The sequence below is a fragment of the Sturnus vulgaris genome, chromosome 3, assembly GCF_052056855.1.
Source record: "Sturnus vulgaris isolate bStuVul1 chromosome 3, bStuVul1.hap1, whole genome shotgun sequence".
Lineage (NCBI taxonomy): Eukaryota > Metazoa > Chordata > Aves > Passeriformes > Sturnidae > Sturnus > Sturnus vulgaris.
Window position 1 is genome coordinate 85,710,796 of NC_142245.1, and position 14,914 is coordinate 85,725,709.

At 36.6% G+C, this 14,914-nt stretch overlaps 1 protein-coding gene across 44 annotated transcripts in view; it reads right to left on the reverse strand.

Annotated features, from left to right (window-relative positions):
* Positions 1 to 14,914, reverse strand: part of RIMS1 (regulating synaptic membrane exocytosis 1) — a 311,085-nt gene that overhangs the window by 159,876 nt on the left and 136,295 nt on the right. For 42 of the 44 annotated variants that reach the window (XM_088162186.1, XM_088162183.1, XM_088162189.1 and 39 more), the window contains 2 exons: positions 9,189 to 9,529; positions 6,065 to 6,936 (listed from right to left, as the gene is read on the reverse strand). In XM_088162186.1, the coding sequence (XP_088018312.1) occupies positions 6,065 to 6,936; positions 9,189 to 9,529 (1,213 nt within the window). The remainder of the gene's footprint in view (positions 1 to 6,064; positions 6,937 to 9,188; positions 9,530 to 14,914) is intronic. The other 2 variants (XM_088162178.1, XM_088162188.1) reach the window with 2 other exon arrangements.

Here is a 14,914-nt window from a genome sequence, read left to right on the forward strand (position 1 = left end):
AAAATAATCATCTTACTACTGGAAAAATTACTATTAGGACAAATTTGTTGCTTTTTTGTTAATTAGATGTGCAGAAGAAAGGTAAGTGACAAAGAACAAACAACTAATAAAATCATGAATTTGTGAAAAATCAAGCAATCCATAAGACATGGCATATTAATAATGAAATATAAGGTCTTGCCATCTGTGATAAATATGAAAGAAATCAAGACTTAATAGTTTGTGACATCACCTTGGTAAGTCAAAAGGTGCATTTCTTGTTTTCTTTTCAAAAATCAGATTATTAGGTATATTTGTACTGGAAATGGCTTACAGGCTGACAAAAAAGAATAAGGTACACATAGGGGTACTGTGAATTTAGCCCCAGATGTTCCCAACTTAGTTCAGATCCTGCCACAGGAACAGCAGCAGCATTTCTAACATACAGCACTCTCAGTTTCTGAAACTGATTTTTATTTTCAGGAATCCTCCATTTCAGCTGAATAAGAAGTTATGATTACAATTTTCCTTAACTTTGCTTATCTGTCCTCAGGGTTTCTGGCAGAAAGCTTCAACCTTCCTAGCAGTAACTCAGCCTTCCAGAGGAAGAGGGGAGCACTCACTCAACCTCTCTACCTCCAGCCACTTCTTTCTGTTTCCTTTTTTCCCCCCTGCTTCTTTCCTAAACTATTCAAGCACAATCCATCCCACCTTTCTTGATTTATGATGTTTTATAGACCTTGGTGATATTTTTCTGTGTCTTCTGAATCCCTTCCATCATGCTCACAACCTTCCTAAGGTAAACTAGAAAAAGGACTGTATTAGGATTTTAAAGGGAAATTCACATATCTTCCATGACATCCTCATTTATATGGTTACATATTTCTCTGAAATGCAGGATATCTTGGAAACAATTTGATTCTTTTCCCCATTCATGTTCGGCTCGTCTCATTTGCATATGCATGTACTTTAACTACTTTCATGTACACAAACCAGATTTTTTACTGCCCAAGTCTAATTTAACAAGCACATATTTACAGCTCCACAAGCACTGTAAATAATTTCAGCTGCTCAAAAGCACTGAATACTGATAGCAGTGAATAATGTTAGCAATGAACAAAACTCTGAAACTAGAGTAATTTTAAATTGTATTTCCATTAAAAGTTGACTCAGATGCAGGTCTAAATTACTGCACAAGGACAAGAAGATAAATTTGAACTAATATCTAAAAACCAGCAATCTTCCTAGGAAGGGTATTTTATTTTACACTAAGTTAAATCTCAGCCACACTTTTAAACAAATTCTGCTCCAGTTTTAAAACTCCATGCCCAACTCTCCAAACAAACAGATCTTAAAATATGCTAGCAGATGTTGCAATACAATTTGACGTGCCTACATTCCAGACCGAAGATACCTCAGTCAAAAAGTTTAACTAAAAACATTTCAAACCAGCCTCCTCTTCTCGACAGCCCTTTCCCAATGCATTCTTTTGGTTCCTTTCTAGGTCCTACTGCACGTGTGTGGTTTTTCTCTTAGTCCCCAAGCTACCTTCTGTGTCAACAATATTTACAGAGCTTGGAACAAATCATTGGGGCAAGGATATAATTTATTCTGTCCTTCCCCTGGGAGCACCCCCAAGCACAAGTACCCAAAGGGACCCTTGAAACACCAGAAAAGGACGGAGGAAGGGGCCAGGTCCTTCCCTCCTGGAGCTGAGCCAGCACTGACACATTTGTCAGCAAACCACAGCATCCCTTTCTGCTCCTGACCTCCACATCCTCTCCTCCTGCTCACAACCCCCTGAGAATAATACAAGAAAACAGCAAGATCCCCGCCATAGCATTTTCTAACCAGAAACTAAAGTCATAAGAATGAAATTAAATTAAATTGGGTCGCCCTGTTCCTTGCAGTACCGTGAGAAAGGCATGAATAAAAAGATCACATCACTGAAAGAAAACAGAAAGCGATTTCAGGAGTTTGTTTTTTAAAGAAGATGCCAATTCTATAATTCTCTCCTCACTCCCAAGTAAATCCATTAGCAAGTATACAGAGTGAGTTTTACTTAGGTTTTCAATATTTTACTACTAATTTGTGAGTATTAGTCACAATTTCAAGCCTAAAGTGTGTGAACAAAATACTCATTTAGGCAAATATGAACAATAAGTATGAAAAATGTAAAATCATGGGTACATTTATTTACGTAAAAGTACTGGAGCAATACCTCCTCAACATTGCTCCAATTTCCAACAATACTTCATCTTCCAGTTTCAAAGGTTGCATGACAAATTCTGGTGTATCTCTTGTATCCATCAATGGGTATAACAACTTTTAGACAACCTCATCTGGACACAAACCTATTAATTCTACACAAATTCTTATTTTTTAAGTTCAAAGAAAATACTTTTTCTCAAACTTGTGCCAAATACAATTTGTATTCTTCACTGGATGGCAGTAGATAGAAATTATTACTTTTAAAATGAGGTCTGAATGTAATTTTTAAGTCTGATTTATGCTACTCTAGCTTGTCTTTGAAGCAAGTATGAATGCAATTTATGCCTTCTACAAGGATTCCTTTCACCTTGCCAGGACTTCACTGGAAACTCAGACCACCTATTTTTAAACTACTAGAGATTTCAAAAAAAAGGAGTTCTACAGACTCTATTAATAATAGAAGGAAAAATATTATCAGCAATCTGTAGCATCCTGTAAAGGGTGTAGATAATTTAATAAGAATTTGAGATGACATTCGTCAATTTTTTTTGGACATTGTATAGAGTTCTTTCTCTAGATTTACTCCAACATGGAAACAATTTGACATAAATCTTTGCATCCTCCACCAAAGGAGTAAAATGCCAGTGGATTGCAAAAGACATTTATTTTTTGCAAAGTATCTCCCAGTCTTTGTGCATAATTATTTGAATATTTTTGAAGAAATACATATTAAATGGCTAAAGTAAATAGCTGAGGATGTATTAGCTATATTAGGTTGATTCTTTTTTGAAGGTTTTTTGGGCTCAGAAGATAGGGTAATGCAATACTAATCTGTTTCTAGGAAATGCAAATACTTGCACAGTATCTGCTTTATATGACCTTTCGGGCTATTGATTTTCAATACAGTCTTATCTGCTCTAGCTGTACTGTATCTTTCTCTGGGGCATCATTTGCTTTTAAAGATCTCTGTAAGCTGTTTCTCACAGAAACTTCTATTTTATTTGCTCAACACAGAACTGAAAATAGTACATCTTTATTACTTAGTTGCAGATCATTTCATATTGGCACTCACCAAATGCCAACATTAATTTTAAGATTTTGGGGTTTTTTTTAATAGGGCTATTCAAAGTTTCTAGCTTCATCTATATTACTTTGGCACCAGGTTTCTGGCTGAGCTAACATTTAGATAAGAGAGGATGGATTCCAGACCCTCCTGGGCTTACAAAGTAAAGCACTGTGACTTTGAACCTGTGCACTATCTCTCCCAAGTCATAAGCAAAGAACTGAAGAAATTCTGGTGAAATTCTGCTTGTAACAATGCTGTTAAACTGCAAAGAATGTGATTATGTGTATGATTATTATAACCAGGGTTATAATAGCAGCATTTTAAAATTATTTATTAAAATTATTTATATACATATATTTCTTTAAAACTAAATCCTTTTACTGTAGCATATATTCTTTTAGAGTACTGGGGGATTTCTAAAATATTTTCTTAGGTAATAAAATATCCTGCCTTTCCATCTATTTTTATGAAACACACCCGAGTATTTCAAGTATCGATAAAAATATAATTCTAAAAATAATTGGATACTTTACTATCAAAAATACTTCTGCTTTCTTATTTGTATTTACATTTCCTATCTCTTTTTATGGGCTATACACCCCCATCTTCAAAGACTTTCCATTTACAATCCTTGTTTTATGGAAAAGTCATATCAAAAATCAGGCAAAAAAATTAATAACTAAATATCATTATTCAATTAATAAATATATCTCTGTAATTAATGCATTGAATCCCCCTCCATACACACACACAGACACACACACATAAATTTATGCTGACAATTAGATATAAAGTCCCAAGGAATTCTCAACAATGTGAATCATGTATGTGGAGATCAGTGGTCAGACAGGTCCCTAACATACTCCTATCAATAATTTTTATTCACTCTGGTCTGATACAAATCAAGGCCTCCACTCTGTAAAGGCGGACCCTAAACATGTGTCTCAGAGGTAAACAAGAACTTGATTCAGTCATTGAGAACATAAGCCCTTAGCAACATTTGAAATTCTCTGGAATTCATAACACTAAAGGAAAAGAAATCCAAGCCTTAAAGTTTTAACAGTACACTGGGAAATTGGTCAAAAGCTGAGAGCAGTGTCATGAGCCTGAAAGCAGTTACTGAAAGATTTTATTTATGAAAGACTATTATAACACAAACTATATAACAAAATTATATCAGTAACTTCCAGCCTGGACTTGACTTACGTAACAACAACCTTGCAGTTTATAAGAATAACCTACACTGATTATGAGAAATTCTGTTTACTTCATAAGCAACTTCAAACTGATAAACATAACTAAAGCAAAAGACAAAGATGGAAAATAAATGCTATATTACTGACTTCTACTACCAACAGATGGAGTCAGGGAAAATCACACAAATCCAAATGTCAGCTTAAAACATTGCCACAAAATAAGGGAAAGAGATGTGTTGTCATGGAAAAACAGAATAGTTGAAACTTTAAGTCCCTAGTTCAAACACTCTTCCTCAAAAGTTGTGTCAGCAGAGCAGATTGCTCAGGGCCTTTTCCATTTGGGTTTTAAGCAAGGATGGAGACTGTACAAATCTCTGTGTGATACATTCCAGTATTTGACAAAATTCAGTCAAATAAGTGAGATTTTTTTGTTTGAGTGGAATCTGGAATAAAATTTCAGAGTATGATCAGCACTCTTCCTTTAAAATGGGCAGAAAAGCAAGTTTCCGTATTTTGCATGGAAAAGTTCATGCTTAGAAAGTTAAAACAAGCAGTTATTCAGATGGGATATGCTATCTTTGCTATGTATTCCTGGAGCTTTAGGTAATGCTAGGAGACCATAACACCAGATAAAGACAGACAGACAGGTTAGCATATATGAATCACAGACATGTCAGGAACTAAAAGGCAACGCAGACAAGCCTTTGGCATTTTCAGTTTGAATACCAGCAAGAAACTTTCAAGGTACAAACACAGATAGTCAAACTAAGGAGCTAAAAGCTACTTCCAAAGACACAAAAAGCTTTCAGCTCATTGTACTGTCACCTAAAGACAAAGTAGGATTATAAGACTGTTGGTAAGTTCTGCTACAGTCTTTTCTGACAATGCTTACTTTATCTTTTCATTGTCCCTAAATTTGATTAACTTCTTCAGCCAGAAGCAAGGTTTTGTTTAAAAGCACACAGTGTGCTACAACTTACTCCTTGCTGGTGAGTGTTACCATCAACAGATGAAGACAAACTGAAATAACAGATTTTAAACACACTTCTCAGCTCAAGAGAAAATTCATCTAGACAACTTTGTCAATTCTCATTTCTTTTCTACATAACACTTCCTTTGCCCCACTTGTCCTTATTAACAATGAACTCTGGCTACATGAACTTTACTACATTTTATTAAATGTAGTAAAAATTTGCATATCTTATGATGCTTTATAATGATCTCTGATTGTTACAAACTCACTTTTAATTTCAGTCCATCCTCAGAAAATTGTTCTACATACAGACAAAAGAATGAAGTAATGACTAAAGGAATATAGATATCATCAAGAGAATAGACTAGAACCCTTGAATTCTGTCACTTCCAAGTGAAAGAGGGAAGAGAATGAAAAGGAAACTCATCAGCTGATGCTACCTGTGACCACCTCATCTAAGAATGCAAAAGGAAACATTGTAAAGCAAATGTAATCAGGTATAAGACACTTCTCAGTTGGCAAAAAAAAGAAAGGCAAGGGGAAAAAGTGTATGATTAAAAAGAGGAAAAGAGAGAGAAAAATACAGATTTTTTTTCCCCAAATCATGGCCATGTGCATAATATACAGAAAAGTCCTTACCTTTTTCACTGACACTTTCACTTTCTATCTCCACATCTTCACAGCTAGTATATTCTGGTGTTGATGCCCCTTCTTCCTCTGAGCTACTAACTGACATCTGCCTTTTCTTTCCGCCTCTTTTTGCTCTATGAGGCTTTGGAGGGGATGGCCGCACTGATTCCGACTGGTCAGAGCTAAGGGAATCATTCCTTAGCATGGTCTCCATTTTCTCCCGCTTTGCTTTTCGCATGAGAATAGCAGAGCTAGGATCAAGGCGGCTCTGTTTTATAAAGGAATCGTGGTTCTTGTATTCTACGTGTTCTATAGGAACTGGACTATGCCTGGGAGTTGGTGGGCTATGATTAGTTAATTGTTTAGAAACAGAAATTCTTACATCACCTGTTCTGTCTATAGAGTACGACCTCTGAGTTTCCACAAGAGATTTTCTGTCCTGAGCTCCCTGTAATTGTGAGCGTTTTCCTAATTTATTCTCAGGTACCTCCGCTTCCTCCATTTCTGTGTGTGGCAAAGCTACATCACTGTGTCTTCTCTCGTGTCGTGCTTTAGAAACTTTGGCGTGCATGCGCATCTGCTGCTCCTCAGGGTGTGGTTTTACAGGATATCTTGCCAGATTGGGGTCACTCCTGTAACGGGTATGATATTCATCTTCCTTCCTTTGTTTTTCATCATCAGGCACTTTGCCTTCCTCAAGTTTCTCTGGCAAGTCTGGGTAATCCTGTGACTTGCCTTTCTCCAGCCTTCTACCTTCATGCCGCTCTTTACGCTCCCTGTCGTCTGTTGGTCCTTCTTTTTGAAGTGAGGATTTTGGCACACGCTTACGATCACTCTTTGCACCTTTGCCATTCTGGTCAGAAACCAATACTGCCTTCTTCCTACAATGAAAAGCAATACAGTAATATGAAGAATTGCATGGAAAATAGAAATACTTGCATACAGTTACGGAAAACAAATTCAAAACCAGGATAAGCTATGGCAAAACAGAAAATACTGAATCCATTAACAGAAATAAAATCTATTAATCCCTCCATCTTAATTTGATTTTCCAGTAGCAAACAACTTCCAGAGTCCACAAAAACATAAATTATGAATGGTCCAATTAATGAGTAAAACAAAAAAAAAATATTGACATGGATAGAGATAATTTACCCACACAATAAGAAGACCCAGAGTTGTCTTTGTAGTAACTGCAGCATTATGACAGAGTACTGGCATAGGTCTTCCATTTTTCTGGCAGCAGTCATGAGAGTTACAGACTAACTACACAAATCACTTCAAGTGCCCTAACAGCATAGATATAAATACCACCAAATGGAGTATCTACCACAATAATACTACAAAAAGAAGTAATATAGATATAAAAAAATGCAAAAGATCACATATCTGGAAATAATATTTAAACTAGTTTGATTTATCTTATTGAAACTCTAAAAAGAAGTGTCCATTTTATAAGCATGTAAAGGAAAGCAAGTTGATTCCTTCAGATAAATTAACAGCATTCCTTTCTCTAGTAATAAAAGAAGATAAGAAGTTTATTTCTCTATGCAGACATAAGTACAAAACAATAAATAAGGCTGCATGATTTCTTTTTCTCTTTCATATTCTGCTTTGGGAAAATAAGCAAGCCAAATAATCATAAAATTCACTTATGCTGGTTATTTTTATTTCTCTCATCATTCCAGTTGCCCCTTCATTTAGCAGTTCATATATGAATCCATTGATTTTGAAGAAAATGAACACAGCTATACAGAATATTTGAAAAGAATGCACACCAGGACAAAGTCACTAGGACTTTGTTTTGTGGCAGTGAATCTTCCCTTCCACAACTGACACATCTTTGGATTACATATCAAAGATCCTCACAAAGAACAAAGCTGGACATCATACACATTAAGATTCCTTCTCTTTTTTTTCTTTTTTCCCCATCTCCTGTTCCTCCTGAGTTTTTGGCAATTAATGAGAGCTGAGCTTACTATGGATGGTCTTCAATCAGAATGCCTGGAATTAATTTGAAATTCTCAGTGACAAGAACACTAATTTTGTATAACTAATATGAATATCTCACTTTTGGGCAGCAAAGCAGAAATATAAAGTGTTTTGCTGCCCTAATATTATAACTGCTCTGGAGGCCTTCCCTGTGTTGGGGGACAAAAGTCAACAGAATTAAGGGAAGGCATCATGTGTTCATTTACACAATACATATACCTAACACTAACCTGAATTCGATAAAGGTAAACCCAGACAGATCTCACCCACACAGTAAAGTTACTAGCCACTGTTCATCACCCACTTTCAGCTCCAATAGCTAGGGGGTAAAAATCATCAACCATTCTGGCCAAAATCTGGAGAATTTTCTATGGCAGACTCCTGTTTTGTTGTCATAGGCTCTCTCCTCAACTGCTCTGCCATCTGCCAGGCAGCAGCCAAAAGAACAGCAACTGTTTCATTGCATTAGCCTCTCTTGATTTGATCAACTCCTCAACCCATTCATCACACAGAATGCAGCTCAGGAATTACCTCATTTACTCACTTAAAACAGTTTTCTTCTGGTTGCTTTATTCTTGCAAACAACTTGCTCTGAATTCAATGTAGTACTATTGCTGTTCTACATGAATGTTAACTTCACACATGCAAATGAGGTCTTTTAACTGTATTATTTTTAACAATAAAATTGGAAATTTCACTGATAAAGACATACGTTTATCTGATATAAGATATTGGTTTATCTGAAAGAATTCCATACGGTGTGCTTTCTGATTGCTTAGGTGTAGATTTTTCAGGAGAGTGTTGCTTTAAAAATTCGAATAAAGCTAAAGACTTGTTCTTTGTTCAATAACTTTAAAATACCTGTCAAATTTAAAATTTAAAAGTAATCTAATTTTAATTCTATATTAAAAGCGTACAAAAAAAATGGATTTAAGTATATGGAAATATCCACAAAATACTTTTTTCCCCCCTCATTTTTGTTGCACAGACCAAAACAGACAATGTATTTGCTAGTAAAAATGTATCCTTCCTTGGTCAGAACACCAATTTGCCCTTTGTTTTAGCACAGTAGCAAACATACCACAGGCCCAGCTGAGCTGGCGTTTATAATTGTAGGCTCTATCCAGACAGAAAGCATTACCTCTCTTTTGGAGGTTCACTTCTAGACCTTGAAGCTTGCTTTTGGTCGGGGCCCATAGCCGGCTGCGACACTTCAGCTCCTTTCCTACGGTCAGGCTGCACACTGGAAGAAGAGATGTCCTGTGCTGAGGCAGCTGCTGTACTTAGGGGAGTCTGTGACCTGGATCTCTCCTGAAGTCTTGCTTTCTTTTCTCTGGGCGCATCCGAGCTCGCGCCAGTGGCCGTATCACTCAGCGTGCCGTCCTGACTGGGTGAGGGCTGCGGTCCACTTCCAAAAAACCACGCTCCAGATTTCGTTAGGATTTCTTGTTGCTTTCGACACAGATTGCATACCCACATAACCTAGTTGAAGACAAGAAGAAGAGTCAGTGCAGCTGCCTGCCAGAGCCTGGAATGCATGCTCACTACAGCAGAGCAGGTACAACTTCTGGCTCTCTGAACTAGGGATGCTGGTGCTCATGGCAGGACCCAGAACATGCTGCTCCACTGGCTAGAGCCGAGCATCCTACAGGCACATGCTACGCGAGCTTCTCCAAAACGTGTTGTCAATATACATCAGTCCTACCTGTGGCAATCCTCCCTCAGCCCAGCCCTAGATCTCCTCTGAACAGACACCGACAACAGGACCAGTGCTTGCTGGGGGGTTGATGCAGGGGGGGTGGGTTGGTTTTTTTTCCACTGGTGTGGATCGCTGTCAGGACAGACCAGCCCTCCAGACTGCAAACAGGATTTGTACCTCAGGGGACAGTATCCTGCCCAGCTAACTCCCAGCTTCCTTTCTGTGGTCACAGAAAATTGACACAGTACTTTCTTGTGATTAAGTTTTCTCACATTAAATAACTCCAAATTATCCTGCAAATAAATTCATTATGTACTGTGAATGATTTTAGGTACACCTACTGCAACTACCTAGAGGTGTAAAGTAAAACCTTAAGAAATCTACTAACAGAAAACAAAATACACCAATGAAAAGAATGCAAAAGTAGCATATTTTGTACTATTTGCAAATTATCATTTTTATCTCTTTAAGTTATAGCTGCAAATAATGAATTAACAAACATGTGTCCCTGTAAATCACAACTAAGCTGTGTGCAGACTGTGGTGCCTAGGATTTTTTTTTTAATTGGGGGGGTTTAATTCCTTACACACAGATAAACAGGAGCACACACATTAAAGCAAGACTCTATGTTTCCAGCCCGTACACTGTAGAGACAGTCTTATGTACAGGAGCAACTCACCAGAGAAAAATGACTGGTTAATCAAGACTAAAGACAAAAAAAAAAAGCAGTTTTCAGAAAGAAAAAAAAAATAGGCAAAATGCATGAAGGATATAGGAGAGAGGGGATTTTTGTCAGAAGTAAAAATAGAAATGAGAGGAAACAAAGCTGATTATTATTAAGGAAAATGGTAAAGAAAATATCTTAATTTAATATGGAAAGTTTATAGGAATGAGTACAATTGCAATGAGGCTAAGAAGGATGACAAAAGTTGGAAGGAAAAATATGTTTGAATTATTTTGTGTAAACACAGGAATGATGCAACAGTCACAAAATAATACAGTGCTTAAAATTAAAATGAAGAGGAAAAAAACACTTCATGGAAGAACCTGAAACAGGACAAAGTTCTGCTACTGAGCTCTTTTCCTCCCTGGCCTGTGGAGGTAGTGCATGGCTTACAGGGCACGATGAAAATTTTAGGCATTTTGCACATTTAAAATAATTAAAATTTATTTAAAACACTCTAGAATAGACTGTCTTTTTAGGTCTGAAAACTACATCAGAATTTCCAAGTGCATCTCTGCCTTGTTTGAGCAAACTACACAGAGAAGACATCCAACTCTTTACCCTCTGTCAGGATTGTACATTTATCAAAAGATGACTGTTTTATTTCATCTATTTAAGAAGGATAATAAAGTATCTACTAACACATTAATTAAAAAAGACCCAATCTTAATCAAAAGCTACAGTTTTCCAAAAGAGGCACATACATATATCATCATGGAAACAAATAATACTCAGTAGGATAATAGAAACAGCAACTTTGACAAAGATAAATGCTAGACCTTTAAAAAACAACAAAAATAAAGCCCTTGATTTCAAAATGTCTAATTTATTCCATCTAGTACACCTTGAAAACCAGCAATTCAATTTATTAAACTATCTGTTCTAAATAGAACAGACTTTCAGTTTATCAGGTTATTATTACAGGTATTCAAAAAAACCAGCAAGGCTAAAAGAAAAAAAGACAAATTTTAAAATGCCTTTATAGGATCTGCCATAGCTGTTAGCCCATCAGATAATAAGAGTGTGCATGCAAATGTGTCTGTGTATAAAATCTATGTCAATGCTATAAACCAAAGTCAGTAACAAAACATGTCATTACCTGTGTTTTATCAGTTTCCAAGAAAGACTGAAGAAAGTGTTGTTAAAAATATTAATCAACTAGAGTTTGTTTAAAGGATAAGGAATACTAAAGTAGAAGTAAATTATCCTAATTAAATTGCATACATGTGTATGAATGCAAGCCCAGTAACATACTTCCTTTACAACTTAATGTATTCAATAATTTTAAATATGTATAAATTATGTAATAAACTTCAAGAAAATACTAATAATTTACATAATTACCTTTGATACTGTAATTAAATTTATGCAAAATATTATGAGATACAAACAAGTAAGAATTGCTAATGCACAAACAGACTCCGAAAAATACAGAATACTGAAAGAAGAAATACTAGACAAGTAAATACAAACCCATTTTCTTACAGCTATTTTTAAACTCTGCATCTTGGACACAATACATACCAATCACCACAGATTACACACATAGGAAATCTGTATTATACTCACACAACAGCTATACTACCATCCCTGTTTAGGAATCTCTTCAGGAATTAAATAATGCTACAGTTGCCTTGAGATCTATTCGGTCCAAAAGAAAAAATAATAAAAGATCTTCTTTAAGAGGAAAAAAAAATTAAAAAATTGAGGTGACAGAAGAGTTTCAGTGACAAAACTGTATATTGAAAAACATTTTTAGAGAAGTATGTGGAGCAAGCAATTTAGCAGCATGCAGGAATTATACCCTGATTGAATATACTGGGATGTGGTCCAAACTAATCTAAACTAAAGCAGGTCTGTGTAATAACTTATCTTAACAATCCACAGATGTTAGGCAACCAAACAAATGCTCTGATGAAGGATTACAGTTCTCTAATGTGGCTTCTGGACCTCCACCCGATGCATCAGTAAAATGAAGAGTGTTAGACAATTTTACTCTGGCCTGTCACTTCAAAAATAGTTTCTGTTTACTCCCTCTGGACAGTGAGCTCTGATGAAGTGCTACATTAAGTCGTTCAAGACATCCCGAGTCTGTTTTCTGGTTCTGGGTTTGTTTCTGGTTTATTGCATCCTTGCACATGTCAATGCAATTTCACACATGAAGCTATTAAAGAGAACCAGTAAAAGGGTGTTCTTCATTCCAAGGGTTCAGATGCATGGCTCTGGAAAAAGGTGCATTTTTGCAGCATAGCAAAGGGTTCTGGGCTTTACTGCTACATAACAAAAAAGACCAGTGGCACACACAGGACTCAGCACAGGTGGGTCAACAGTTCCCACACAGATTCACGTGGAAACTTTACAGGCTGCGTGAAAACATGCTAGAAGGATCCCATGCTTGCCTTCATGTGAAATATAGAGTATTTCATTCACAGAAAAAATTCCTCAAACTTACTCTTACAGGTACTGCTGAATGTGATCCACCATGAGGAGGAACAGTATTCCTGTACTAACACAACATGAAATTCCAACTTGAAAGAGCCCATAGTAAGTGATATATATATAAAACTATACGTACAGTAAAAGCATTTTCAGTTACAAAAATAAGAACAATTCTACATAACTGCATATTTCAAACCTGCATTTTAGAATGTAGAAAAAAGGCTTTTTATCAAATTCAAATTTGGAAACTTCCAAACATGCACTGGGAGGCTAAAGCCACATTGTGGGGGGCACAAAAGTTATACCAAATTTATGTGACACATGCCAGGCAAAACTCAGACTTGAGGTCAAAGCAAGTTCCCCAAATCCTTCACCCAAGCCCGGATTCTAAGGAGGGTCCATAAGGAGCACACTCCTTTATACTTCTTGAGTTTACAAATTGAAATCCCACAATCAGGATGACTCTCATGCATCCTGATTCATCCCTATGCAGCAAATTAGGTAACAAGTGTGCTAGCAGAGCAGGCCACAAGCTATTCTTTACTGAACCTTCACACTATCTTATTTCCCTTCTGAAGGGTGTACACACAACATTTTTTCAGGTTGTTGATTTAATTTACATTCCTTCTACGCACTTTTGGAAGACATTAGTTATTTCAGACAGATCTAATAGGTGGACCCTCTTCACTGCCTGAGGCACCATTAACTTCAGCAGAGCTGTGCTACCACCCTACAAGTCACCTCTTGTAAGTCAAAGAGAAGAAATTATAACAATTAGCTCTTACATTACAAAATTTTCATTCACAAAATTTAGATTATACATCACTTAACCTTTCTGAGATAACATAAAAACATGCAGCAAACCGTGAAATTATTATACAGCATTGCATTTATCTCTTCTGGTATATCAAAATTATTTCTGTAATAAAATCCTAGCTAAAATGTCATGATCGCTTCGCTCCATTAAAATATAAATAAATAAAGTTGAAAATCTACTTGAATACTTACATTAGTCCAAAATTAATAAATAAACAACTCTGCCTTTCTAATGAAAGTGTGCTTACGAGTCCAAGTTTCCATTAAATACATTTTTCAAAATGTACAGACAGCTGGGTGCATCCAATAGCTCCTGCTCAGCAAAAGGGAAGGTCTTCTCCCAGCTCCCTCCTCTCTTTTTCTTCCTTCTTCCTATCTGGGTTTGTTCTCTCCCTTTCTTGCTCACAGGAATGTTCCCTGTGCCACACACTCACTTGTATACAGTTCCTTGATGGTCAGGTTCTCCCAGGACCCACTTGTATTTAAAAACATCACAGAAACTTATCTGCATTTTCTTAAACTGGTTTCATTCTCTGTCACATCTATGTTTTTCATGGAGGGAATGATGAGTAGTAAAATCATATGACCAGAAACAGAGGCAAATGGGGATAAGGGTATGTTGTGCCTACAGCACTCTCTCAGCATCTCCCATTAAATTACATCTTGAAATGACACCAATACTGGCACACTAGACTTGCACAGAAACATTTTTGAGCACTGAAGCCAAATGACACAAAATAATCAATATCTCTGCTAGGATCTCTTCTCTGCTTCAAAGCAAGGTGACTCCAAATGAGTTTCTTCCTGGAGGTGCACCACAGAACACTCCAACTCCCCACCTCTCAAGAAAAGTTGATAAGAAAATGCTAAAGGCAGAAGATCAAGGGTGTGCTAAGTAGCCCTGTGCCTCACTGAGTTTACTCACACTGATACTCTAAAACTTAGGAATAGTCCCAGATTATGTTTAATTTCTTAGTAAAGAAGTAGCTGAGGAGTCTAGGTTCAGATTTTTCTAAAGCCTCTCCTCTAGACAGAAGGGTTCAACAGGACCATGCAATTCTCTGCTGCCCACCTCTCCGGCCAGGGAAGAGGATCACTTTGCCCATGCTGATGGTCATCAGACATACAGGGCTCAGCCATTTCAGGACAGTGACAACAAAGACATTTTAAATTATTACTCTCTGTTCTT